The sequence below is a fragment of the Colossoma macropomum genome, unplaced genomic scaffold, assembly GCF_904425465.1.
Source record: "Colossoma macropomum unplaced genomic scaffold, Colossoma_macropomum, whole genome shotgun sequence".
Lineage (NCBI taxonomy): Eukaryota > Metazoa > Chordata > Actinopteri > Characiformes > Serrasalmidae > Colossoma > Colossoma macropomum.
In genome coordinates this window covers 2,546,216-2,569,006 of record NW_023494809.1, presented here as the reverse complement: position 1 = coordinate 2,569,006, position 22,791 = coordinate 2,546,216, and the positions used below count along the sequence as shown (strand labels likewise).

Sequence of the window (22,791 nt, the reverse complement as noted above, 5' to 3'; positions counted from 1 at the left end):
ACGTGACTCTAAATTGCAAAAAGTGACTTGTGAACATCTCTGGTACTTTGTAAACATTGTTAAAGTTTCAGTCTATTTCAAATTTGTCACATGAACACAGTAACATGTCACTGTCCATTCAGTCTACAGCAGATTAGCTGTCCATTCACATAAATACTAAAGACACCTACCAGGGAACTATAATGTCAGAGTTGGGCATGTGGCAGGACTTGTCCTCCGGGTTGAGGATTTGGGGAGTCAGGAGCAGTTGAGCGTCCACAGTCACCACCGGCCTCGCCCTAGTGACCACATTTACAGATAGTATGTTAACAGCAGAGAGGAGAGAAAAAAAAAACAATATGGGCTTTTTGTGCAATAAAATGTTACCATTCTATCATCATATATATATTATAATGTATTAATATTTAAATATGGTAAACTTGTGTGCTGGTGAAAGCAGAATAAAATATCCAACAGCACAAACAAAAACGTCTCAACTCATGTGCATATATTTAAAAACCATCTTATTATTTTAATAAAGCAAAGGGAAATCTTTTGGTCACTGCACTTGAGGAACTGCGGCTTCCCCTTCAGATGTGCTAATGAGTTAATGCTAACACTAGAGTTAACCAGTGCAGCAGTAGATGGTGACTCGTTGTCTTCTAAAGTTTTTTTTCCTTCCTCAATGGATGATGAGTTAACATATTTAGTTGTCAGAGTAACATGGAGATCCTTGCTACCGCCACATATCCTTGGCAACAAGCCCACGTTAAGGCACTCGTGTATTGTAGTAACAAAGCACAATATATTGATTTAATATTAGATCTTTTTGATTTATTTTAAAGTGTTTCGTTTTATCATGAGTTTAATTTTTTAATAAAAATATAATAATAAAATAGTAGAAATAATCCAGTAAAAAATGCAGTCCCATGTTTTCATGTCATGCCTTATTTTTGCCACACCTCTTCACTTTAGAGCAGGAAGTGAGACTGCATCCCTGTCCCTCATGGCCACATGGTGAGAAGTAAGATCCCATTGTTTTGATATAAATGTGTTCCAAAGTTTGAAAATCAGTGTGGAACATTAAGAATTGTCATTACCGAAACATATTTTCTAAAATTACTAAACTTTTTAGTGTTTTAATGAAAAATATTATGATTTTATGTGTGAACTGTTCAAAGCTGTGTTTGCTAGTCATGAGTTCTGCTCAAAATGAGCTAAAATTCTCATTACCGAAACATCATTATTGAAAATTTGGTAAGCTTTCAGAGATAATATTATCTTTCGCTGGTGACCCAATGGAACGTACACTCATTTATTTTGATGAAGTGAACTTAATTAAGGTACAGGGTCACTCAAAGCAAAAGAAGTTTAGTCTACAGTCCAAGTCTTTGAACCAATTCAGTAGACTGATCCATAAACAGTGTGTTACAGGGTGATGGGGTGTTATGTGAACTGAACTACAGTGTAAAGAGACAGAGATTCTACCGGAATTTCTGTTTCACTGAGTAAATGAATGATACATATGGATTTGAAGAGATTTTCATTGTGTTAAGCAAACAAGGCCTTAGGTAATGCAGTAATGGCTAGAAAAGGTTAAGTGGTGAGAGCGTTGCTGTGGCTAATGTCTGGCTAAGCTCTCTCTCTCTCTCTCTCTCTCTCTCTCTCTCTCTCTCTCTCTGCGGAGGAGGCTAGCACTCAACTGCCGGCTTAGCACTGGTAACGTTAGCTTACACAAACACGCTGGCGCCCATGCCTGCTAATCGTTTTAACACCGACACTGTGACACATCAGGCGTGTGTGTATGAGAGAGAGAGAGAGAGCGAGAGAGTGAGTATGTGAGTGTGTATTTCAGGACATGTTTAATGTTGAATGTGTGTGTTTGAGACTTGGTGGCTTTGTGGAAGGAAGCGAGGGGCTGATTTGAAACGTTTCAGAAAGAAACAGTATCTGAGAGAAACAGCATGTCCTGAAGCCTCAGGGGTCAAAGATTAATCCCAGTTACAGCCTTTCAAATGGCAAAACGCATTTCGGTTAAGGATGGAAAAACCGACTGTCACATACGCAACCATGCAGCACCTTGCGCAGTAACGCTACGCCATTAATCACGTACAGACAGACCTAATCATTTCAGACAACTTAAAATAGTCTGTGGTTTTTAACTCATTTTTATGGAACACTTTCACTAGGCTTGTTACTTGATTTATAATAGTACTCTAATTTAATCAGAAAGCTTTGGTTGGAAACAAAAGGGTTAAAATCTTGAAATGGCCAAATGGAAAATTGTCCAAACAGGACTATATTCTCAGTGGCATCTAGACAGATACATCCAAGTGAGCTCTCCCACTGGCTAGGCCTTCAGAAGCTGAACTACTAACTACTAACAAAATTAGTGTCAGATGAATCAAACCAATTATGTTTTTAATTACAACAGGTGGGACCAATTCCTTGAGAAAAAACAGCATTCTAGGCCTTCTGGAAGTCCTCGAAACATCAGCTTTGTTCACACAGCAGGTAAAAGTGGCCCAAATCCGATCTTTTTCTTCATATGTGAATCAGATGTGTCTGTGTGTCAGTGTGAACAGATAAACACACTGAATCTGACATTTTCAATTCTGATTTGAGACTCTTTCATATGTAGTACTGAAATCTGATACATATCCGATATGCGGCAATAAGCCAGATTGGAATTCATGCGACTTTTGAGTCAATCTATCTCCACATTCTTCATAATTTTGTGCTGCTGAGACTCATAAAAGAAGGCACTCATCGCAACCGCTCCGTGTTTGAAGAGATTTTGAAAGAAATGCCGAACGCGGCCGCAGGAGAACGAGGCTGCAGCGTCAAAGAACAGTTCAAAGTCTGAAAGCAAAGTTTGAAAAATCTGTGACCGCGCCCTTTTTATGGCGAGCTCGAACACATTCTGGGTGATGAGCCCAGCTGTCAGTCAGTGAAGCTTCATGATGGCTCCGGTGATGCTGGTGAAGACGAAGCTGAACCTCTGGGAGTGACTGGCGTTCGTTGGCAGTCGTGATTGTTTACCTCTGGTTGAGCCACATGAGGCAATGTGAAGCACTGTTCTTTTGCGTGTGTGGGTCAGTTTAGGAGCTGATCTGTTCAGACTGATGTCGCATGTAGATCACATTTAAAAGACATTATGAACAGCCAAACAAAGAAATCGGATTTGGTGAGAAAATCAGATTTGGGCCACGTGTACCTGCTGTGTGAACGTAGCCTATGAGTCACTATGAAGCTGCTACATACAAGGTAAATATAAGTTCATGTCCTCATCAAACCTCACATCTCTAGCTCTAAAATGCTAAGTGCATTAGTGTTAGCTTAGTGCTAACACACCATTAGAATCAGAGTAAAAACAGAAATTAGCATTATCGTCGAGGTGTTTTTTCTCATTGAAGACCTGAACTGAAGGCCTAGCTCTAGTAGTCATGGTAGTCTGATAGTCTGATCACTGAAAAACAAGTCCATGTCCATCTGAGACCCTTTCTACTGGAAAACAGTTCAAGCCTGCTAAGCTGCTCACACTGATGAGAGGAACATGTGGAGGTGTTTGTGTAATAATGGTGTGTATGTGCGATTGAGAGAGAGAGGGAAGGAATGTGTGTATGAACCTGATGGCATCCGACTACGCTACATGCTTTGTTTAACTTTGGTCAGATAGGAATGCTGTGGTTTGTGTGTGTGTGTGTGTGAGTGTGTGTGTGTGTGTGCGTGTGTATCTTACCTGTACACCACCACTTTGCCTGCTCCAAAGGCACCAACAATCAAATCTACAAAAGAGAGAGAGAAAGAAAGAGAGAGAGACTGAGAAATGATATAGAGAGATAGCAGTACAGACTAGATGCAAAGGTGATGCCGTGACTGGGGTGCTATTAAAGGCTTATTCATTGCTTTTTCATGCACAGTTTTAAAGGGGTTGCCAGAGGGGCCAGAGCCCAGCCTGCAATCTACTTGCCCACCCCAGATGCCCAACATCTGTCCAATCACCAAACATTCATTTAAACATTCGACATCCGGCCAAAACTCACTGTGACCCCTGTGCAGACCCCTCGCCACTGTCTTTTTGTAATACTGAATCGTATCAATTAAGGAGGGTTGAATTTGCTCCCACTTGGTTGTTGCCCACCAAACACCACCGAAACAAAGGCTACGTTCACATTACAAGCCTCATTGCTCAAATCCGATTTTTTCCTCAAATCCGATCTCTCTGACCCGATGGTCCACACTCGTTTAGGTAAGTGATTCAAATCTGTCATTAATGTGACGAACCGGCGTCCTGAAATGACCCTCATGAGCTCATCCTACTCAGTAACGTCACGTGAATGAATCACGTTCATCATCAGCACAAACTAACGAGCAGAACGAGCTTCGCTGAGAAGATCATTAACTCTGATCAGCTCTCAGCTTCATTATTAGAGCGAGACGAAGGAGAAAAAGGTGAGATGTGTTGCTTTTCCTCCATTTACAGGCTTTAACTTCTGTTCGGCGCTGCTGCCATGGTAACGCTGAATGATGGCGCAGTGGAAAGAAAAAGCACATGAATTCCGTTTGAGCGTCACATTAAATGTGACCACATGGCCACGAATCGGATACGTATCTGATCTAGCACCACATATGAAAGTGGCTCAGGTCGGATTTGAAAAGATCAGATTTACTTCCACACAGCCCTGAAAACATCAGATCTGAGTCACATTAGGGCAAAAAATGGTAATGTGAACGTAGCCACAGAGTTCTAAGAGTAGTGCCAAACACGCTACATTAACACTTATTCAAAAAAACTTTTCCTATCATTTTTTTGCATTGCTCCTTTATTGAAAACCCACCTTTTCCACTTTATCTGTAAAGAGTAAAAACCTTTGTGATATTCAGGCTTTTTTTTTGAATTTCCAGAATTTTTTATGTAAATTTTCAAATTTGTGTAAAAAGGTGGATGAAAAACCCTGAAGGCTTAAATGAGTGATTTTTTTTATGCATAGAATTAGCACATACATTAAAATAGTTAACTAGCACAAATGCTAATGGCATTAGGACATTAAGGACATTGTAAATCAATGTCTCAGGCATTAGTCAGCAGACTTGTAACCACTTCATCTCATAGCTGTCTGTGATGTAGCGTTTAGTGGCGTTAAACACTTCAGACGTCTGGTTCCCATCACCACCTCTGTGAGCAATTCTGATTCAGAATGGAGTATTTCACATCATTTAATAATGCAAAATGTTTTAAAAACATCAGAATTCCCTTTTATGTGTTTAAATGTATATCTTTTAATGATACTTTACTTTCAATCTGTAATTTGGGCTACATGTTGTGCTTTAAAAGGGAGCTTGTCAGTCACATTTCACAATATCATTAAAAATAAAGAAAAAGAATGAGAATGTTTACTTTTCCTCTTCTCATGATCTTTAGGAAATCTGGAAAATGTGACTATTGTAGATATTTCATAGGGTTAAATGTGTGCAGGTAACAAGGCTGAGTAAACTAAAACGTACATTGTTCATAACTTATAAGGGATGACTCATGAAATTGACTCATGACAACCTGTAAGGGATGAAAATGATATTTTTAAGCATGACATATTAGATGGATTCACACATTAATGCCAGACTAATCAGATTATTTTAAGCATTTTAATGCACACATTTTAAGTGTAGTTTTAAGTGTAGCTGTGGGCCGGGATGGCCAAAAACACCAGTTTCTAATTGCAATAGGTTTTATTAATGCTTAAAGTTATTTATCTGAAAATTGCACACAGGTTGTTGTAAAAGACTCTTTCTCTCAATGAAAAATGCCTCTACCTTTAGATCACACATCACTGCTGTCAGAAGAAACCTTGTATCTCCATTTTTGATGTTTTCAGTTTTTGGCATAATTTGAAAATACCAGTTTCCCTCTACATCGTGTGTAAATTTCATGAAGAATGGACCAACAGAAACGGCTCAAAATGACTTGGAACAAATTCTGGTTCCATTGACTTACATTAAAAGTAAAGCAGGTTTTTTCCTTTTCCTGGAAAGTTACCATTTTGGGGATACAAGGTTTTTTTCTGACAACAGCGATATATATTTGTAAATGTAAGAGGGACGCACAATGGTTCCCCAATAGTGGAATCATAAGTATGTGCTTGGGGAAGTGTGTGTGTGTGTGTGTGTGTGTGTAAGAGAGAGAGGGGACAGTGTGTCAGCTTCAAAGCATGCCGCAGCTGGGAGTGATTTGAGGGACTCCAGCAGTCTCTACCCCACAGACGTCTCACGTTTTACTGACCTTAGACCAGCACGAACAGTGAGACCAACAAGCTATAAATATCTCCCAGACCCACCGACTCAGATCAGAACCAAACAGAACCAAACACAATCAAGCAGTCTCCCAGGAGAGTCCTGCGCAAGATTTTTTGACCAAAACACAACAGATGAGTGTGTCTAAAGCCAAACGTACACTGTGAGATTTTAGAAATCTTGTTCTTCGGTGACTCACACTGTACGTTTCAATCGTCCATCGTGTTCGGCCAAAGCCTGCGATTTATATACTCACTGTATGAAAACACTCGGTCCGACTGACATGACGCGACATGGGTGCTCACACTGCACGTGAAACGCAGCCCCTACAGACGCTCAGTCTACAATAAAGCTGATTCATTCAGAACAACACGCTGCGCCTCCGAGTCCCTCCGAGTCCCTCCGAGACACTGGCTGACTCTCAGACGGCTCCCTGCTCCCTACATAGTGCACCACATCTTAAAATAGTGGCTCCTGCACCCATAAAGTGCATCACATGTCTGATAAATAGCCTTCTGAGGTTCAGCCATGTGTGCACAGTTCCATACTGGACAAACAGTGCACTGTTTTGGTGTAGAAGCCAGATTCAGCCATTGATAAACTGCTACAGCAGATTTGCTAACTGGTGCCACACTGTGCACTGAAGCTGAAGAGCAGGCCGTCTACAGACAGACAGCTCTACACAGACAAAAAACACTATTTATTTATACCTCGCAGTTCAACTCAGTCAAACGGAGTGAAGTCGGCTTACGCAGACGCTGGTGCTGCAGATATGGACTTTTCTGCCTCTGTGCAGGAGCCGTGGCTGTGACTGTGTGTGGTTTTGGGTGTGACTTTGAGAAATCGGTTCGTGTGGCTGCTCACCCCGTGAGACGAGCGACCACGACTTTCTCACGTCAGAAATCCATCCGATCGTCCGACTGCTCAATCAGAGCTCGTTTGGGTAGTTAATTGAGCATCGTTTCCCCTCTCTCACTGCACGGCAAAGGACAGCTGATGAAGCTGAAATTCGTCCCGATGATGAAATTCAGTCGGCTTCGTCCAAATTGGGCTTAAAACCGGCGAAAATCGCACAGTGTGTGTCTGGCTTAACAGAATGTCAGAAAAACTGCATGCTTGAAAGAACAAGAGGGGTCACCACATACGTAGCACATCGTGTTGTATTGTATGGTGAATATATACAGTGAATACAGTGAAGTGCACTGTGTAGGTGGCGACGTAACTTTTGATGTTTCAATGCGACATAAAAGAAGAAATCCTTTTTCACAAAGACAGCATCGCTGTAACAGGGCAATGTGAGGGGACAGTTTAGAAGGCATAATGGTTCAATTAGTCAATTAATTGAGTAACAGTTGATTCGGCAGTCATAGGTGCAGCTCTGTATTACAATGCATGTCAACATAATGCACTGCATCGCCACACATTGTGTTGTACTGCATGTTATTATATTGCACTGCATCTTTCTGTATTGGATTGCATTCTATTGTGCTGCATTGCATTTTACTGCACTGAATACTATTGTATGACAAGGCTTTGTATTGGATTGCAAAGTAATATATTTTCCATATATTTTGTTATAGAAACATATATTTGACCAACCTTACTGGGCCAGTAGGACTTTTAATTAAATTCTTGAAATTTAATTTAATTTCATTCTTGATATGAAGAATTGAATTTTTACTAGTGAGAATCAAATTCTTGATGAATTTTTCACTGGTGAAATTGAAATTTTTGATATGAAGAATTTAAATCTTACTAGCAAAAATCGAATTTTAGAACTAATAGAATTGTATTTTTTTAAAGGTAAAAGTACAATTTTTAGTAAAAAGTAAAAATCAAATGCGTAGTTTGTATTTTTACTAATAAAATTTTATTTTTGATATTGAGAATTACATTTCTACATGTGAAAATGTAATTTTCACTTACTAGTAAAATGTTTCCCCCATTAAAATGAATGGAGAAACTCAAGAATTATCACTAGTAAAAATACAATTTTGACCAGTAAGAATTACATATTCACTAGTGGAAAATACATTTTCACGTGTAAATTGAATTCCTGATATTAAGAAAAAAAATGATTTAAAGCTAAACGGCTTGCCATAAATAAACTGCATAACGTCTTTAAATAGCACAAACAAGTGGCGCAACAATACAGGCCTGAAAACATGTACTTTCAAACACACACACTGCATTCCCTCCCCACCTTATTGGACGCTCTCCTCTTTTCTCCTACTGGCAGCTGTTTTAGCCATAACCGTCAGTCATCTCTGCAGACACTCAATCTCTGACATTTTATAAAATGACTATTTACCCAACTGAACCAACATTAAACATGATTATATATTGACTTATGACGACCCACAGTAACCACTCAGACCACATTACAGCCATATCAGAATGAGAGATGATCAATCATAATTTGCATCTGCAATTAATTACACTTTGTGCTGTTTCTCAGTCCTGTAGAAAGAGTTAAAAACAGCAGGACCACCATCTGTAAAACCTGACTACCGATGTAAAACTCCGACCTTCGCACGAGGCTTTTGCGTGCTCAAACTCCCCGCGGGACTTCGGCGAATAAGTTTTAATTCGGAGTGATAAATTTGACGGGAGGAATGTTGTTGCTTACTTTGGTTATGAAATGTAGAAAGAGTTAACAGGCGGGTGAGTACAGATTGGTCCTGGAGGGCCGCTAGCAGTCGGCCAGAATCAGAGGCTTAAAGGCAGGAATGTTCTAGAGCGGCTCCAGAAACCCTAATAAGCGCTCTGAGACCGGTCCCCAGAAGGAATTTAACGCTGGGCCGTCCTGGCAACACGCCCGATCCAAAGCGGAGGTCTGACCCATGTGAGGGGACGCTTTGGTTTTTTTGGATCAAAAGCTCACCTCTGATTTCAGAAGCAGCAGGAAAAACATGCACATAGATACTCTTAATTCTGTGACTTTCATACAGGGACCAAATACGACAGGCTTTCTGTCATACACAAAGCCTTTAAACATGCAAAGAATGCATTTATCCATTCAAACACTCCTTCGAGTTGACATGATTTTACGTATAACCATTTAGCCTCAATCATGAACAATTCTCAAGAAGAAACTTCTTCTTAAAACCCACTTTCGCAGTTTTCTGATTCTGGCATTCACCAATGATTTCTTATTAAGTTGGCTAGAAAAATCTCTCACACAGACACTCACACACTTACAACCTCATGCACAGCAATATCAGCACAAATAATGAATTTAAGGTGCCACTGAATTTAAGGTAGCACCGAATTTAAGGTGGACCTGCATTTAGGGTAGCACTGAATTTAGGTGGCAGCGAATTTTAGGTGGAATTGCATTGAAGGTAGCAGTTTAAGGCAGCACCTACAGCAACACATTACCATCCACCTTGAAACTGTAGCAACAGCCTAGCAACATCTAAGCACACACTATCAACAGTCTTCCACCATTTTAACCTTTTTAATGTAATTAGCTGGCTTTTTCAAGCCAACTTCTTCTAGTTTGAGATTTGTTCTTAGGTAAGAACAGAATCTACATGCTCAATGCGAAAAGACCTTCCTCAAGAACATATTTCAGAAAAAATTTAGGAAGATATTGGTGATCTAGACCCACTGCCTTTCCTGAAAAAACCACTGAGGACTGTTTTAGGCTTAAACACCCCGACCATTTGCTGCAAGACTCCAGCAGCGCTGTTGTGTCTGATCCACTCGCACTAGTGCAACACACATTATCACACCACTACCACATCAGTGTTACTGCAGTGCTGAGAATGATCCACCACCCAAATAGTACCTGCTCTGTGGTGGTCCTGTGGGGGTCCTGACCACTGAAGAACAGGATAAAAATGGGCTAACAAAGTATGCAGAGAAACAGATGGACAGGTGGGGGGTTTAGTTGGAGGTAGTCCTAATCCTAGTGCACAGCTCAAAAAAGCCCTGGTAGTGAAACTGCATAGAAAAGCATAGAAGAGCCTGAAAACAGCTGCATTTCGCTGCCATCGGAATAAAACCTCGTATCTCCAAAACGTTACAAAAGAAGCAAAAAACATTCCTAACTTTGAATGGAAGTTATTGGAATGACGATTTTTTTCCAGGCATTTTTGGAGCATTTCTTTTGGTCCATTCAGCATGAAGTTTCGACATACTGTAAAGGTCAGCTGGCATTTTCAAATTCTGCAAAAAACTACAAAATGACAAAAATGGAGATGCGACGTTTTGTTCCGACAGCAGCAATTTAACTGTAGGGATTTTAAGCATGCACGGTCACTACGACAACCAGAAAAACTGTGCTGTTTTCCGCATGCGCGTTTCCAGAGCTGGGTTTATGAGGAGACTGGCCACTTCCTATTTCCCCCGTTATATCAAAAACAGGACTGCAAAACAGTGAGCGAGTCCTCAATGAATCGGAGTAAATGGAGCTCAACGGCTAAAAACTAAAAAAGTCAAAATAGTTTCTAATCTCTCGCCCAGAACCTTCCTTTAATTTTAGAAAGCAGAAAGATGGATTTCACTAAAAAAAGCAAAGAAAACTCACCTGTATGTTTCCTCTTTTATACTGCAAACGGGTTTTGGGCAGCAGAACGCTAACATTACTGCTACCAAGTACTGATTGGTTGGCGAGCGGAGCAGCTCATTGGCTGTTCGCGCTCACTGACGTCATGAACGTACATGAGGCGCCGTTTTAAACCCTAGACTCGAGTTTAAAACTTATAACAGCAGTGTTGAAATGTTTTATGCTGTGTTCAGAAATGACTGTATTCTTTTATATTAAAAACGTTTAAGCATTTATAAACTATGATTTTGCTCAAATGCTTCATCTTAACCCATTCATTCTGAACTCACTCAGGAGCGCCCTCTAGCATTTGAGAAACCCAGAAGACATTGCAGAGTGGTAATTCTCCTGTCTACAAGTTCTCTGGCGTTTCTCTCATGAGTTCTTTGCCCATCATGCCGAATGCTAGATTACTGCAATTGCCAGAAGCCATTATGCACTGGAGGTGTAATCTTTCACCTTCTTTCAGCAACTGAAAGCGCTGGACAGCAGAGTGACTGAACGTCTAATTTAATCTGTCCCAAACTGACATCTGCTGACTCCATTTGGGTGTTCGTCTCACTCAGACGGGCACTGAAGGGCGAGTGAGCCTGTATGTGTGTGTGCACGTTTATGAGACTCAAAATATTCAGGTCAGAAGCCTCTGGCTACCACAGCCGCAGCGCAGCGGGCCGCAGTGAGGGGTTAAGAAGGAGAAGGGGAGAGTCAGAGTTAGAGGAATGGGTGCGGAACCTGAAGCGTTTGGCTTTGTTTTAATAAAGCTCCAGTCTGTTAAAGCTATCTGCAGCAAAGGGGCTTCTCCTGCCAGAGAACAAAGCCAGCTAACGCAATCCCCTCTTACACCTCCAGACCCTGCATTCCTCCTCTCTGCCTTCGTCCATCCATCCTGACATCTATCCAGCCATCCGTCCATCCATTTTCTTCTCCAGAGCAACCAAAAGTTCTTCACCCTTTGAATGTCCTTAACTGGGCCTGACTGAAGGTAAATGTGGAGCTGGAGTGGGTTGTGTGTGTGTGTGTTTGTTTTCATATATTTTCAGAACAAAAATTCCTGATTTTGAAGGAACACCAGAGAAAAACAGGGCTGTCCTACAAAAGTGAGGTCTAAGGGCTGTCCTGATTACCTGAGCCTGCACCCACACATGCAGCGGATCGCAACAGAGTTCTGGAAGCGAACCCAGACTACTGATTTCAAGACGACCAGAGATCGGTTCTCAGACTGGAACACAACATTTACACTTGAACAAACAAACTGAAAATGCAAAGCAAGCGATTCTGGATCTGGCAAAAAGCTCCAGTGTGGAAACGTCCTAAGAGCCTAGAATAAAAATATGCTCTTTTATTAAATACTGATGCTGACAAATGAATAACTTGCACTTAATGGTCATCTTGACTGCAATAAACGAAGGGTGGGCTCTGACTTTCGCACAGTACTGTATTACACATATAGGGCATATGTATGACCCCATGTCCTGACACTGTACTGTTGAACTGGTTTTAACAAGAGGTACATGGAGGACCCCCAGACTCCACCTTACGCCAAAACACGTACAAAAGCTCCAGTTATAACACAAAATGCACACACACATCCACACACTGAGCTCCCACAGGTAATACTAAGTGATGGCTTGAAGGATGACAGAGCCAAATCAGCTCATTATCCAATGAAAACTTTCCTTCGGGCCTCAACCATCTCCCTCTCGCACCCCCGATGAGATTTCAGAGTTGCTGGAACTCAATAGTATCGACTCAGTTTGCAAATTACACACATCTCCCTCACATTAGAGCTCTTTTTCAGCTTGGTCTCTGTTTGGCTGCACAATCCACACACTCTGAAAAAGTAATACTGTTCTCAAAAAGGCGCTTAAGGTATTTATGAGAAATTATAGTGATGCGTTGTAATTACTTCACTCAAATGTGTGCTTGGTTCCACATCAATTCCATATATTACATCAACACAACTTTGTTTTACAGTTGGCTAAACTTTGGCAACAAGTTTATATTATATTGCAGGTTTTTCAATCTTTTCCACCCCAAGGTCCACCCGTTTATCACTAAAAGCATGTAGGCCCTCAGAAAAACCCAACATTTTTGCATAAATATTTTTTGCACTGAAATGTGCCACAATATCTGATACATATCACTGAACATATTAACATTAATATGCAGGAGAGGGAGGGTGTTATCACGAAATAACATCACGGCTGTGATTAGGTCGCCGTAGATCATCACAACCGTGATGTTATTCGCTATAACAGATGACCTCGAGTGCTCTATTGCTTTTATACAACAGTTAAATAAATAAAGCCATAAATTAATAAACTGGGCCGTGAACGCGGCGTTTAATATGTTTTAATGTTCGCAGTTCCTTCTGCCAAATTACAGTTTAAGCTGCTTTAACAAGCAGCTTGTTGCTACGTCAGAGTAATGAACTCCGCCCACTCGCTGCTGTAATACTTGCCTTTTGAAGTGCAGACTGAGCTGTAAAACTGCCACAATATCAGGTTTAGCTCAGTTTTGTCAGTTTTTGCCAGATCAGTATTAATGTTGTTTTGTTCCAGCCAGTCTGTGAAGCATCTTACAGCCCATTTAGTTTGGCGAATGGTGCTGGGTTCATTTCTGGCTGATTCCAGGTTGTTTAGCTGTTCTTCTGTCACAGCTGCTGACTGAAAAGCTGCTCAGTGGTGATGGGGAATTTAGTGTAGCCTCATCTTCAGAGTCTGACCAAATCGGCTGTCGGTCAAATGTGATCTTAAAAGTGTCCAGTTTCTGTTTGTGGCAAAGTAAGAAGTAAAAACGTTCAAATGGCTTTAGCGTCTCCTACAGCTGTCAAAGTCCTTGATGTTATGGTGAAAAAACACGGTTAGAACGCCTCTTAACCAATCAGCTTGCATGGCCGGAACTAACCGTTGTATAAAATACATTAAATATTAGGCCAACGTAGGCTACATTTTCACTCACAAGTATGCGATTGATCCTTTGGGGCAATGCATTTTGTTTCTAAATGAAGCTGCTATGTGTGCCATTGTTGCAGGGCTTGTATAATATTGTTTAGCATTAAAACATTTAAGTGCCATTACCAGCGCACTACAGACTAGCAGCTCCTACTCAGTATTGGCCCGAGGACCACCAGAGAGCGCTTCCTGGTCCACAAGTAGGCTGCACCTCAGTGGTTGAGAAATCCTGAAAGACTGTGTTTGTGTGGAAATGATGTACACAGGTCAGGTAAATTCAATGCATCATGGAACTTTTCTCACAGGGAACACAAGCTAATGCGTCAAACAGGAAATGTTAGGCAGTTAATTGGCTTTTTGCCTGGTCATATGTCCCCTGACCTTAGATTTTAACCCTGAATTCAATCCTAAACTGGGGGGGAAGTGGACGTCACCCCAGACCTTCTCCTTAACCCCTAAAATGTATGCATACGTGCACATGCCCTCACACACATTTGGACAGTGTATGTGCAAAAGATGTCCGACACAATCGGCAGTCCAGCAGAGAGGCCCTCAATATTATCTGGTTAATCTCATGGATCAAAATCACGGATGAGTGATAAACGGAAAAACGTGGTTACAGAGGTGATGCCCCCTGTGCTGCAGTAGGTATGCTACAACTGTACTGTTGCTGCATTGCTGCAGTCCGAAATGCATGCTATAAGTGTCCTGACCAATCGCAGGAGTGTTCTGTTTGTGTTTTGACAAATCAAGGCTTTCATATGGAACAACATACATAAATAACTTTGTTCAAAACAGTTAAGGTCATAAATCAAACTGATTAACATACTGCAAGACATATTGTAACTGTACTATGTAGCAATATAATCTAAACTTAACAGATGGCAGTGTCTACGGCATATTTTGTCAACATTGTGCCATATTAATATTTATTTCTTACTATTTACTAGTGATGAAAATTAAGAAAAATTTAAACCATAAAAAAAACTTCATATAATTAAAAGACTACAAGGTCATAAATTAAAGCAGTTTTAGTTTTGATAAAATCGGTCCTGTAAATATGACAATAAATGGAATGCTCTTAGAGAGTTCTTCCTTTTGAGTCTTGTTCCTCTCAGTGTTTCTTCGTCATGCTCATAGTAAATCTTTTCTTTTGAATCTTCCTCTCCGTGTTTTTTCCTCCTATTCTTAGGGAGATTTTCCTGCTGGAGCTGAACCAAACTGCTTTGGGACACTATCTGTTATTAAAAAGCGCTATTTAATCATAAATCTAGCTGAACTGATCTGACGAGAGCTAGAAGACGTCCAGCGATATCAGTGAGTGTTTCATAATAGCAGCTTGAACAAGCAATGTGTCTGATGTTGTTCTGATGTAAAGAAAGAACAAAGAACTTTTTATACTATCTTAAAAACGGTAGATAAGATCTTTATCACACAGACTCACATGTGCACATCACACACCACATCAACGGAGCACTCAAAGGCTAATCAGCTGCCTGGCGTTTACACTCATCAGAGATGATGGAGTGCGGCTTTTAAAAGCTGTGACTTCATGACTCCAGCTAAGATATGAGAGAGAGAGAAAGAGAGAGAGAGAGAGAGATCTGCTTTTCCTCTTAGTCTGTTTCCTGGGTCTGTTGTGCATCACTCTACCAAATGTGTGTGTGTGTGTGTGTGTGTGTGTGTGTGTGTGTGTGTGTGTATCCTGAAACCCCAAACTGTTTCAGACACCCAGTTTAATTCTCAAATTAACAACTGTGTCTTTTTTACATGTAAATTAACCAAAGTCAATCTATTCTTTCTGCGAAGACTGTGAAAACAGGCCCAGCAAAAAAAGAACCAAGTCTAAGTGAATCAGCACGTGGACAAATAGTGTCCACTGTGAAACCTGCAGAAAGTGATGTTTACAACATGTGCACACACACTATTTGGCTCTTTCTACTGAATTGGATCAAAGTCAGAGTTAAAAAAAACCCACTTCAGATGTTTTTAACTTGGATCAGTTGAAAAGGTAGACTAAAAATTCTTTAGCACTGAGTGACCGTATATCTTATTTATGTTTATTGCATTAAAACATATAAGTAAACATTCAATTTTGTCACCAATAAAACAATCAAAACACTACCAAATCTTTACCAAATGTTTCTGTTTCGGTAGTGACCATTTTAGCTGATTTTGAGACTTAAAATGCTAACGATGCTAACATCACGAGCAAACACAGCTCTTGTTTTTGCAGTTGTGCACACATAAAATCATAAAAAATTTTATTAGAACACAAAAAAGTTGCCTTAATAACTTAATAATTTGTGTTTCGGTAGTGACAGTGTTCTTAATGTTACTCTGGTATGCGCTCGTCCCCTGGGCCTCGATGGCGGCCGCGAGAGCCGGCAGGAAGGCAAGGCCCGAACTCCGAGCCCAGAAGAAACCCTGCAAAGACAGCGGGGAGAGGATGAAGTCTGCAAGGGAGTCTGGGGCGGCGTGCGAGTCCCGAGCCCTGCCTCTCGGGCACGTTTGATCCCGGTGGCCGAGCCGCAGAGCAGCGAGCTCTCTTTCCCTCTCGGCCCAGGGAAAAGAGAGGGAGCAGAGAAGGAGGGAGGGACGAGCAGCAGCAGACTGAAGAGCCGAAAAACTTCGTTTTGGAGAAATGGACTTAAGCCTAGTTAAGAACCCACTGAAAAGTGGGCAGCTTTGGTTTTGGATTGGTTTGTTTTGTGTTTGTTTGGAGAGAAAATAAAGAATAATGGCTGCTTCAACTCCGAACGCTGCCTCCTTGAGCCCGGGATAGCAGGGCATTCTGGGACACATTTACTTTAATACAATGGGATCTAATGTTCACCATGTGGCCATGAGGGACAGGGATGCAGCCTCACCCCCTGCTCTAAAATGCAGGGGTGTGGCTAAATAAGGCTCCGCCTATGGAATGAATCTTGTGTTGTGTTTTTTTTAATTAAATTCATCATAAATCTAAATCTTTATCTTCACTTTACAAGAAATTACAATGATGTTGTAAAGTTAGAGGCATCGGGTCAGATTTCACTGTAATTCTTGGCCCATGTCATTTACCTTTTCTTACATCATGTGTCTTAATATTAACGTCACATGCACAGGCTTCATGTTTAGCACTGATGAATGATGACAACAGCAGATAATCCACTTACATCTTCAGAAGAAACATCACCAAGTTTTGACAAGTTTTGAGTTCTTTTTGAATACTCTTTCAATGCACTCGCAATCACTGGATTCATCCACTCGGTAGGGTCTGAAGCATAACCGGCATTGCAAAATGTTCTTCTGCATGTTGCGTGCAATAACACAGTTCCACCAGAGAGGTCTCCAAATCCCCAAATCTTACATAGTGCCACTTTAAATACTATAAATATCCATTAAATATTGCTTGTATTCAGATTGCTATGCAGTTGTTTAAGGATTTAATGCTTTAATCAGTACAAATAGACCTTCAAGCACCCTTTAAGAATGGCAGTAGAGGTAAACAAACAATTACACATAGTTTTTGATTAAAGAAAGCACTGCAGAAGCTCTCAGAATGAGCAGAAAACACTCGTTAAACGAATATTTCACACTGGTGGTGGTCTTTTTTGACTCATGGGTGCAACTGAAGTGGAATGTGAAAGCATGGTCAGCGTCTCGGCCCATTCTTGAACCTCCCTTTTTTTTTTCCAAGCGGTCGTCAGGTCAAACCGACCTTCATACACGCCTCCATGACATCGATACGTTTGTTACCAGGCAACAGAAGAAATGAAACATCTCCCGCTGCACGAAAAAACGAACGCTCTGCATGCGGGCTAATGTTACAGCTCAATCACCATTTTTAGTTCAGGTTTAGCAAGAAACATCTGCCTTAATTGAAGACTTAAAGGCGGCACATGCATACCGACACACATCCACAACAATTTCCCTCCGGAGCCAGAAACACTTGGGTTTGTTCGCTGTTGACATTGCGGAGTTCTGGAAAAGTCATCTGCTACCCAAGCTCTCCAATCTATACACCCTTTAAATCACACACACACACACCCATATACACCACTCCAACCCACGTACACACACACACACAGGCCAGTCTACGAGTTCGAGGTAAAAAAAACCCCAAAAGCAACAGTTTGACAGGCGCAGTGTGGCTGTTCCACAATAATAGGGTTGATTTACAGTTGGGAGAGTTTTGCGAACCCTTTGGATTTATCTGGATTTCTGTGCGAACTGCTCAGAAAGTGTGGTCCGGTCTTTATCTGGTCTTCTTCCAAGTCATAACAAACAACCCATAAAATGTTTTACTTCACACACTTACAGAGCAATGCTTTTCTCAGAGCCACATTTGAACTGAACAAATGCTTAATCCCAACTGCAAGGCCCAAGATATGGCGGCCGGCAATCACCTCACCACCATTACCAAAGGTGTACAAGTTTTAATATCAAATTCAAAATTAATGTTCAAAGCAGTTTATTATAGTTTCTGTGATAAATCCAGAGAGAGTCGCATTTGGTTGTTTTTCTATCAGAAAAAGAAAACCTATTTTACCTATTTTTATAAAAAGCGTTCATTTTTCTTGTTTTCTCTGGAAGAAAAAAGCAAGCCACTGGTAGAGGTGGGCGATATGGCAGAAATATATCGCGACACCTTTTTCACGGTACGCGATATATCACGATATTTATTTTTTTCAGACAACTGATCAGTTGGAACAGAGAAAAAGAGCCGGGGATTTTTCAAAATACTATCAAAAACTGGTTTTTATTCAATATTTGGCACTAAATTCAGACAGAGGTCAGGCTGTCGAGTTTCTGTTTCTAACTGTCTGCATTAGAGATCTTATTTGAAAGGATAATGAGGAGGCTGAAGTTGGCTTTCCTATTCAATTTCTTTGCTCTACCTTAAAAGATGCAGCGGTTATATTCTGGCACTTGGTGCAATTTAATCATTATTTCTGCCCTGAAAATATTGTGCTATTTTTGTCGTGATAGCAAAATTATTTTTAGATATTGTTTAAGTCTACGTCATAGCACTAAAAGAACACCAGGAAGAGAGTCTAGCTCAAGGGTCGGCTACCCAAATGTTAAGAAGAGCCATTTTGTATGTGCTAATGTACATATAGGCTGAAAATATAATATAAACGAAAACGCAGACTGATTTTCATGCATCTCCAGCAGGAAACTCTTCCACAAGTAGAACAGTTTCTTGTAAAATGTCTCTCAACGTTCAACCTTAACTGAAAAACTGGAACTGAAAAAATTTGAACAAGAAGCTGGTGAATAAGAAGCTGCAGCTTTCTCATTGCAGATTAAACGTATCAGGAAACCAGCTGGAGTGATTATAAATACAAAAAACTCAATTCGTCTCCAAAATAACGATGTTCATCTTAAATCTTTCTCTTTGCCTTTGTTAGCTACTAGCTAGGCGAGATTGTTGTCTGCATTGCTATGGTGACCAGCAGTCTGCGTGCCAACCTTCAGGGTTAAAGGGTGAATTAGCGGTTCTACATTAACTCCAGAGTTTAAGACCATTTATTGTTAAACTGTGTTGAACGATCAGCAGAGCTTTATTTTACTGTAAAGGAGGATTATTTTATTTTTACCTACAAATCTGATTCTGCTGTGGAGCCGCAACAGGACAGTAAAAGAGCCCATCATCGCACCTTCATTAAGCATTAGATTGGTTTAGAACTTTCAATCTCAGTTCCCAACCCAATACGTCTACTCTCTCTCACATTTAGGCCAAATTCCTTTATGGTTGCCTCCAGGTGTTTATCCTAGTTAGTAGATCTGACCCTGCGGGACTACTTTAGATGAAGATCACATCATTTTAGGAGCCATTCCTGCAAAAAATCCAGATAATTCCAAAAGGTTTGTACACTTTGTGAACCAAGTAGGGAACAATGTATTCCCTGTACTGCATTCCGTATTCTTATTATGCGGGCAGGCCACCGTGCAAAAGCTTCAGTTACGGATACAACCCAACCAGCAAAACAATGACCCAGCAAACAGACCTGCGAGATCTGAAGCTAACACCTTCCAGACAAGCTCTCAGCAAACCATACAGAGGACTGTGTGTGTGTTGAATGCAGCGGTTCATGGTCACATGAGCAGATGTATAAAATTCTACTTTTGTACTGGACTAATTGCTTTGACGGCAAAAGGGGGGAAAAAAAAGGCAACCATGAAAAACAATGGAAAATAGGACAACATCTGTAGCTCTTTGAAGCAGCGTCACAATCAAAACAGGAACAAAATATTAGAAAAGCTCAAATCAAAACCACATCTCGCAGCTCGAACTGCAGGAAACAGGCTCGGCGGAGAACAGAGACGGCCTTATTCATCCACCCCACACGCTTCTAAAGAGACTGGCTGGATATCCAACCTGGATTCCTGAACCCTCCGCTCTGTCTCATCTCTGCGGCTTACGTCCACACCAAAGCATGATTACATTACCAGAAATGTTCACAAGCAATACGGAGTGCGAATGAGAAGGTATGACTGCCCCCCCCCCACTCACCGGGGTACTGGTTGCCGTCCAGGTCGGAGTCTCCACGCAGGGTGAACCCGAATCCTGCCGGGATTGCAGACGAGGCCCAAGCTCCGCTAAGGACCTGAGAGGCCTTCAGCTTCAGGCCAGAGCGCTGACCATTATAGATAAACACCAGTCCTCTGCGGTCATCACCTGCAAACGGAGCTCCCACTGCCACATCTGAAGAAGAAGAAAGGGGAACAGAATGAAACAACTGAGGTGAAATAAACAACAGAACATATACAGCAATCGCTCTGCCCTCTGGGGTTTAAATGAAGCTCATTACAGGAGCAGATCAGTTAAGATCATATTGTTTATTATTAGGGCCCAAACAGTATAAAAATGATTGTGACAATGTTAAAAAGGAGGACAGTTAATATTTATTTAATATTTATATTTTAGATTTTATATCCCAGCTGTTTTAGTTAAAACAACTTTATTGACTGATATGATTGACAGTTCTTGGTCTTAAACTCAAGCAAACAAAAGAAACTCAGTCTTAAATAATATAAATATTGTAGCTCTGGGGTTTTATTCATGTAATTATTTTGCATGATGACATATTATGGACAGGGGAAAAGAAAAATGGAGAGAGACAGGAGAAAAGGAGAAATAGACAGACGGACACAGGAAAAGGAGAAATGGACAGAGGAAAGGAGAAATGGATAGAAGGACAGAGGAAAGGAGCAGTGGGCAGAGGTACAGAAGAGAAGGAGAAATGGGCAGAGGAAAAGGAGAAATGGACAGAGGGACAGAAGAGAAGGAGAAATGGGCAGAGGGATAGCAGAAAAAGAGAAATGGACAGAGGGATAGACAAAAGGGAGAAATGGATAGAGGAAAGAAATGAATAAAAGGACATAAGAAAAGGAGAAAAGGACAGAGGGACAGAAGGATAAGTGGAGAGAGGAAAGAAGGAAAGGAAAGAGGACGAGAAAAAAGGAAAAATGGATAAAGGGATAGAAGAGAAGTAGAAGTGGATAGAGGAAAGGAGAAATGGATAGAAGGACACAGGAAAAGGAGAAACGGACAGAGGGACAGTGTAAAGGAGAACTGAACAGAAGGACAGAGGAAAGGAGAAATGGACAGAGAGACAGAAGAAAGGGAGAAATGGACAGAGGAAAAGGAGAAATAGACAGAGGAACAGAGGAGAGGAGAACTGGACAGAAAGGACAGACAAAAAGGGGAATGGACAGATGAAAAAAGAAATGGACAGAGGGACAGTGGAAGAGAAGAAATGGACAGAGGGACAGAAGAAAGGAGAACCAGCCAGATTTTCTTTTAAATCCATGCCTCTTCCAAATTTAAATTACATCATGACTTCAGTTTTTGTTTAAGGACACACATTTTAGAAAACCCTATTAGTTATTTAAACCCCTTAAACTTCAAGCGTACTATCCAGTTACTATTCATTTACTATTCAGTAACTATTCAGTTACTATTCAGTTACTATTCAGTTACTACTCAGTTACTATTCAGTTACTACCAGAAATGATTTGCTATCTACCATAAAACTAATATGTAAGCTATGTGGTCATGAGAGTGAGGAAATATCCACATATGTATCCACATATGGTCCTTACGGTTTAATGAGATAAACTGTGTAGTGTAGTGTAGATTGAACTGCTGTTTAGTCAAAGGCCCGGTGTCTGGAAAAATGCCCTCACAGGTTCTAAATCTTCAACTTGCTGTAACATTTTGGGCCATAAATCAACATGTTCCTCTTCCCTATACAATGTCTGGCACAGCTAATGGCATTTGTAATCTATTATTTATAATCGGCATGGCTGGAACTGCTCAGAGAGGATGAGTGTCTGTTTGTAAAAGGAGGGAAGGAAAGTTTAAACGAATACTCAGCTCTACAGAAAGCTCTATGGGGACTGCTCTTCCCTCTGCAGCCCTCAGAGACTATCACACACACACACACGCACACACACACACACACACACACACACACACACACACACACACACACACAAATCCGCTACTGTGTGTGACCAGTATCTATCTCCAAGGCATGGTTATCTCTTTCAAGAGCTCCTCCTGAAAAGCTGCTCAAGTCATTAACCTAGATATAGCAAAAAATGGACAGAGGGACAGAGGAAAAGAAAATGGACCGAGGAAAGAATGGACAGAGAGACAAAGGAAAGGAGAAATAGACACATGAATAGAGAACAGAGCAGGACAGAAGGAAGGAAAATGGACAGAGGGACAGAAGAAAAGAGAGATGGACAGAGGGATGGAGGAAAGAAGAAAAGGACAGAGGGATAGAGGGAAAAAATGGACAGAGGGACAGAGGAAAGGAAAAATGACCAGAGGGACAGATGACAGAAAAAATGGCCAGAGGGACAGAGGAAAGGAAAATGGAGGAGGAAAGAATGGACAGAGGGAGAAAGTGACAGAAGGACAGGAAAGAAAAACAGATAGAGGGACAGGAAAGGAAAATGGGAGAGAAGGACAGAGGAAATAAGAAATGGACAGAATAACAAAGGAAATGAGAAATG

At 40.9% G+C, this 22,791-nt stretch overlaps 1 protein-coding gene across 1 annotated transcript in view; it reads right to left on the bottom strand.

Moving 5' to 3' along the window:
* itga8 (integrin, alpha 8) overlaps window positions 1-22,791 on the bottom strand; it is a 154,880-nt gene that overhangs the window by 73,601 nt on the left and 58,488 nt on the right. Inside the window, exons 14-16 of the mRNA XM_036558569.1 lie at window positions 20,279-20,470; window positions 3,722-3,767; window positions 171-278 (exon numbers count right to left, since the gene is read on the bottom strand). Of these exons, the coding sequence (XP_036414462.1) occupies window positions 171-278; window positions 3,722-3,767; window positions 20,279-20,470 (346 nt within the window). The remainder of the gene's footprint in view (window positions 1-170; window positions 279-3,721; window positions 3,768-20,278; window positions 20,471-22,791) is intronic.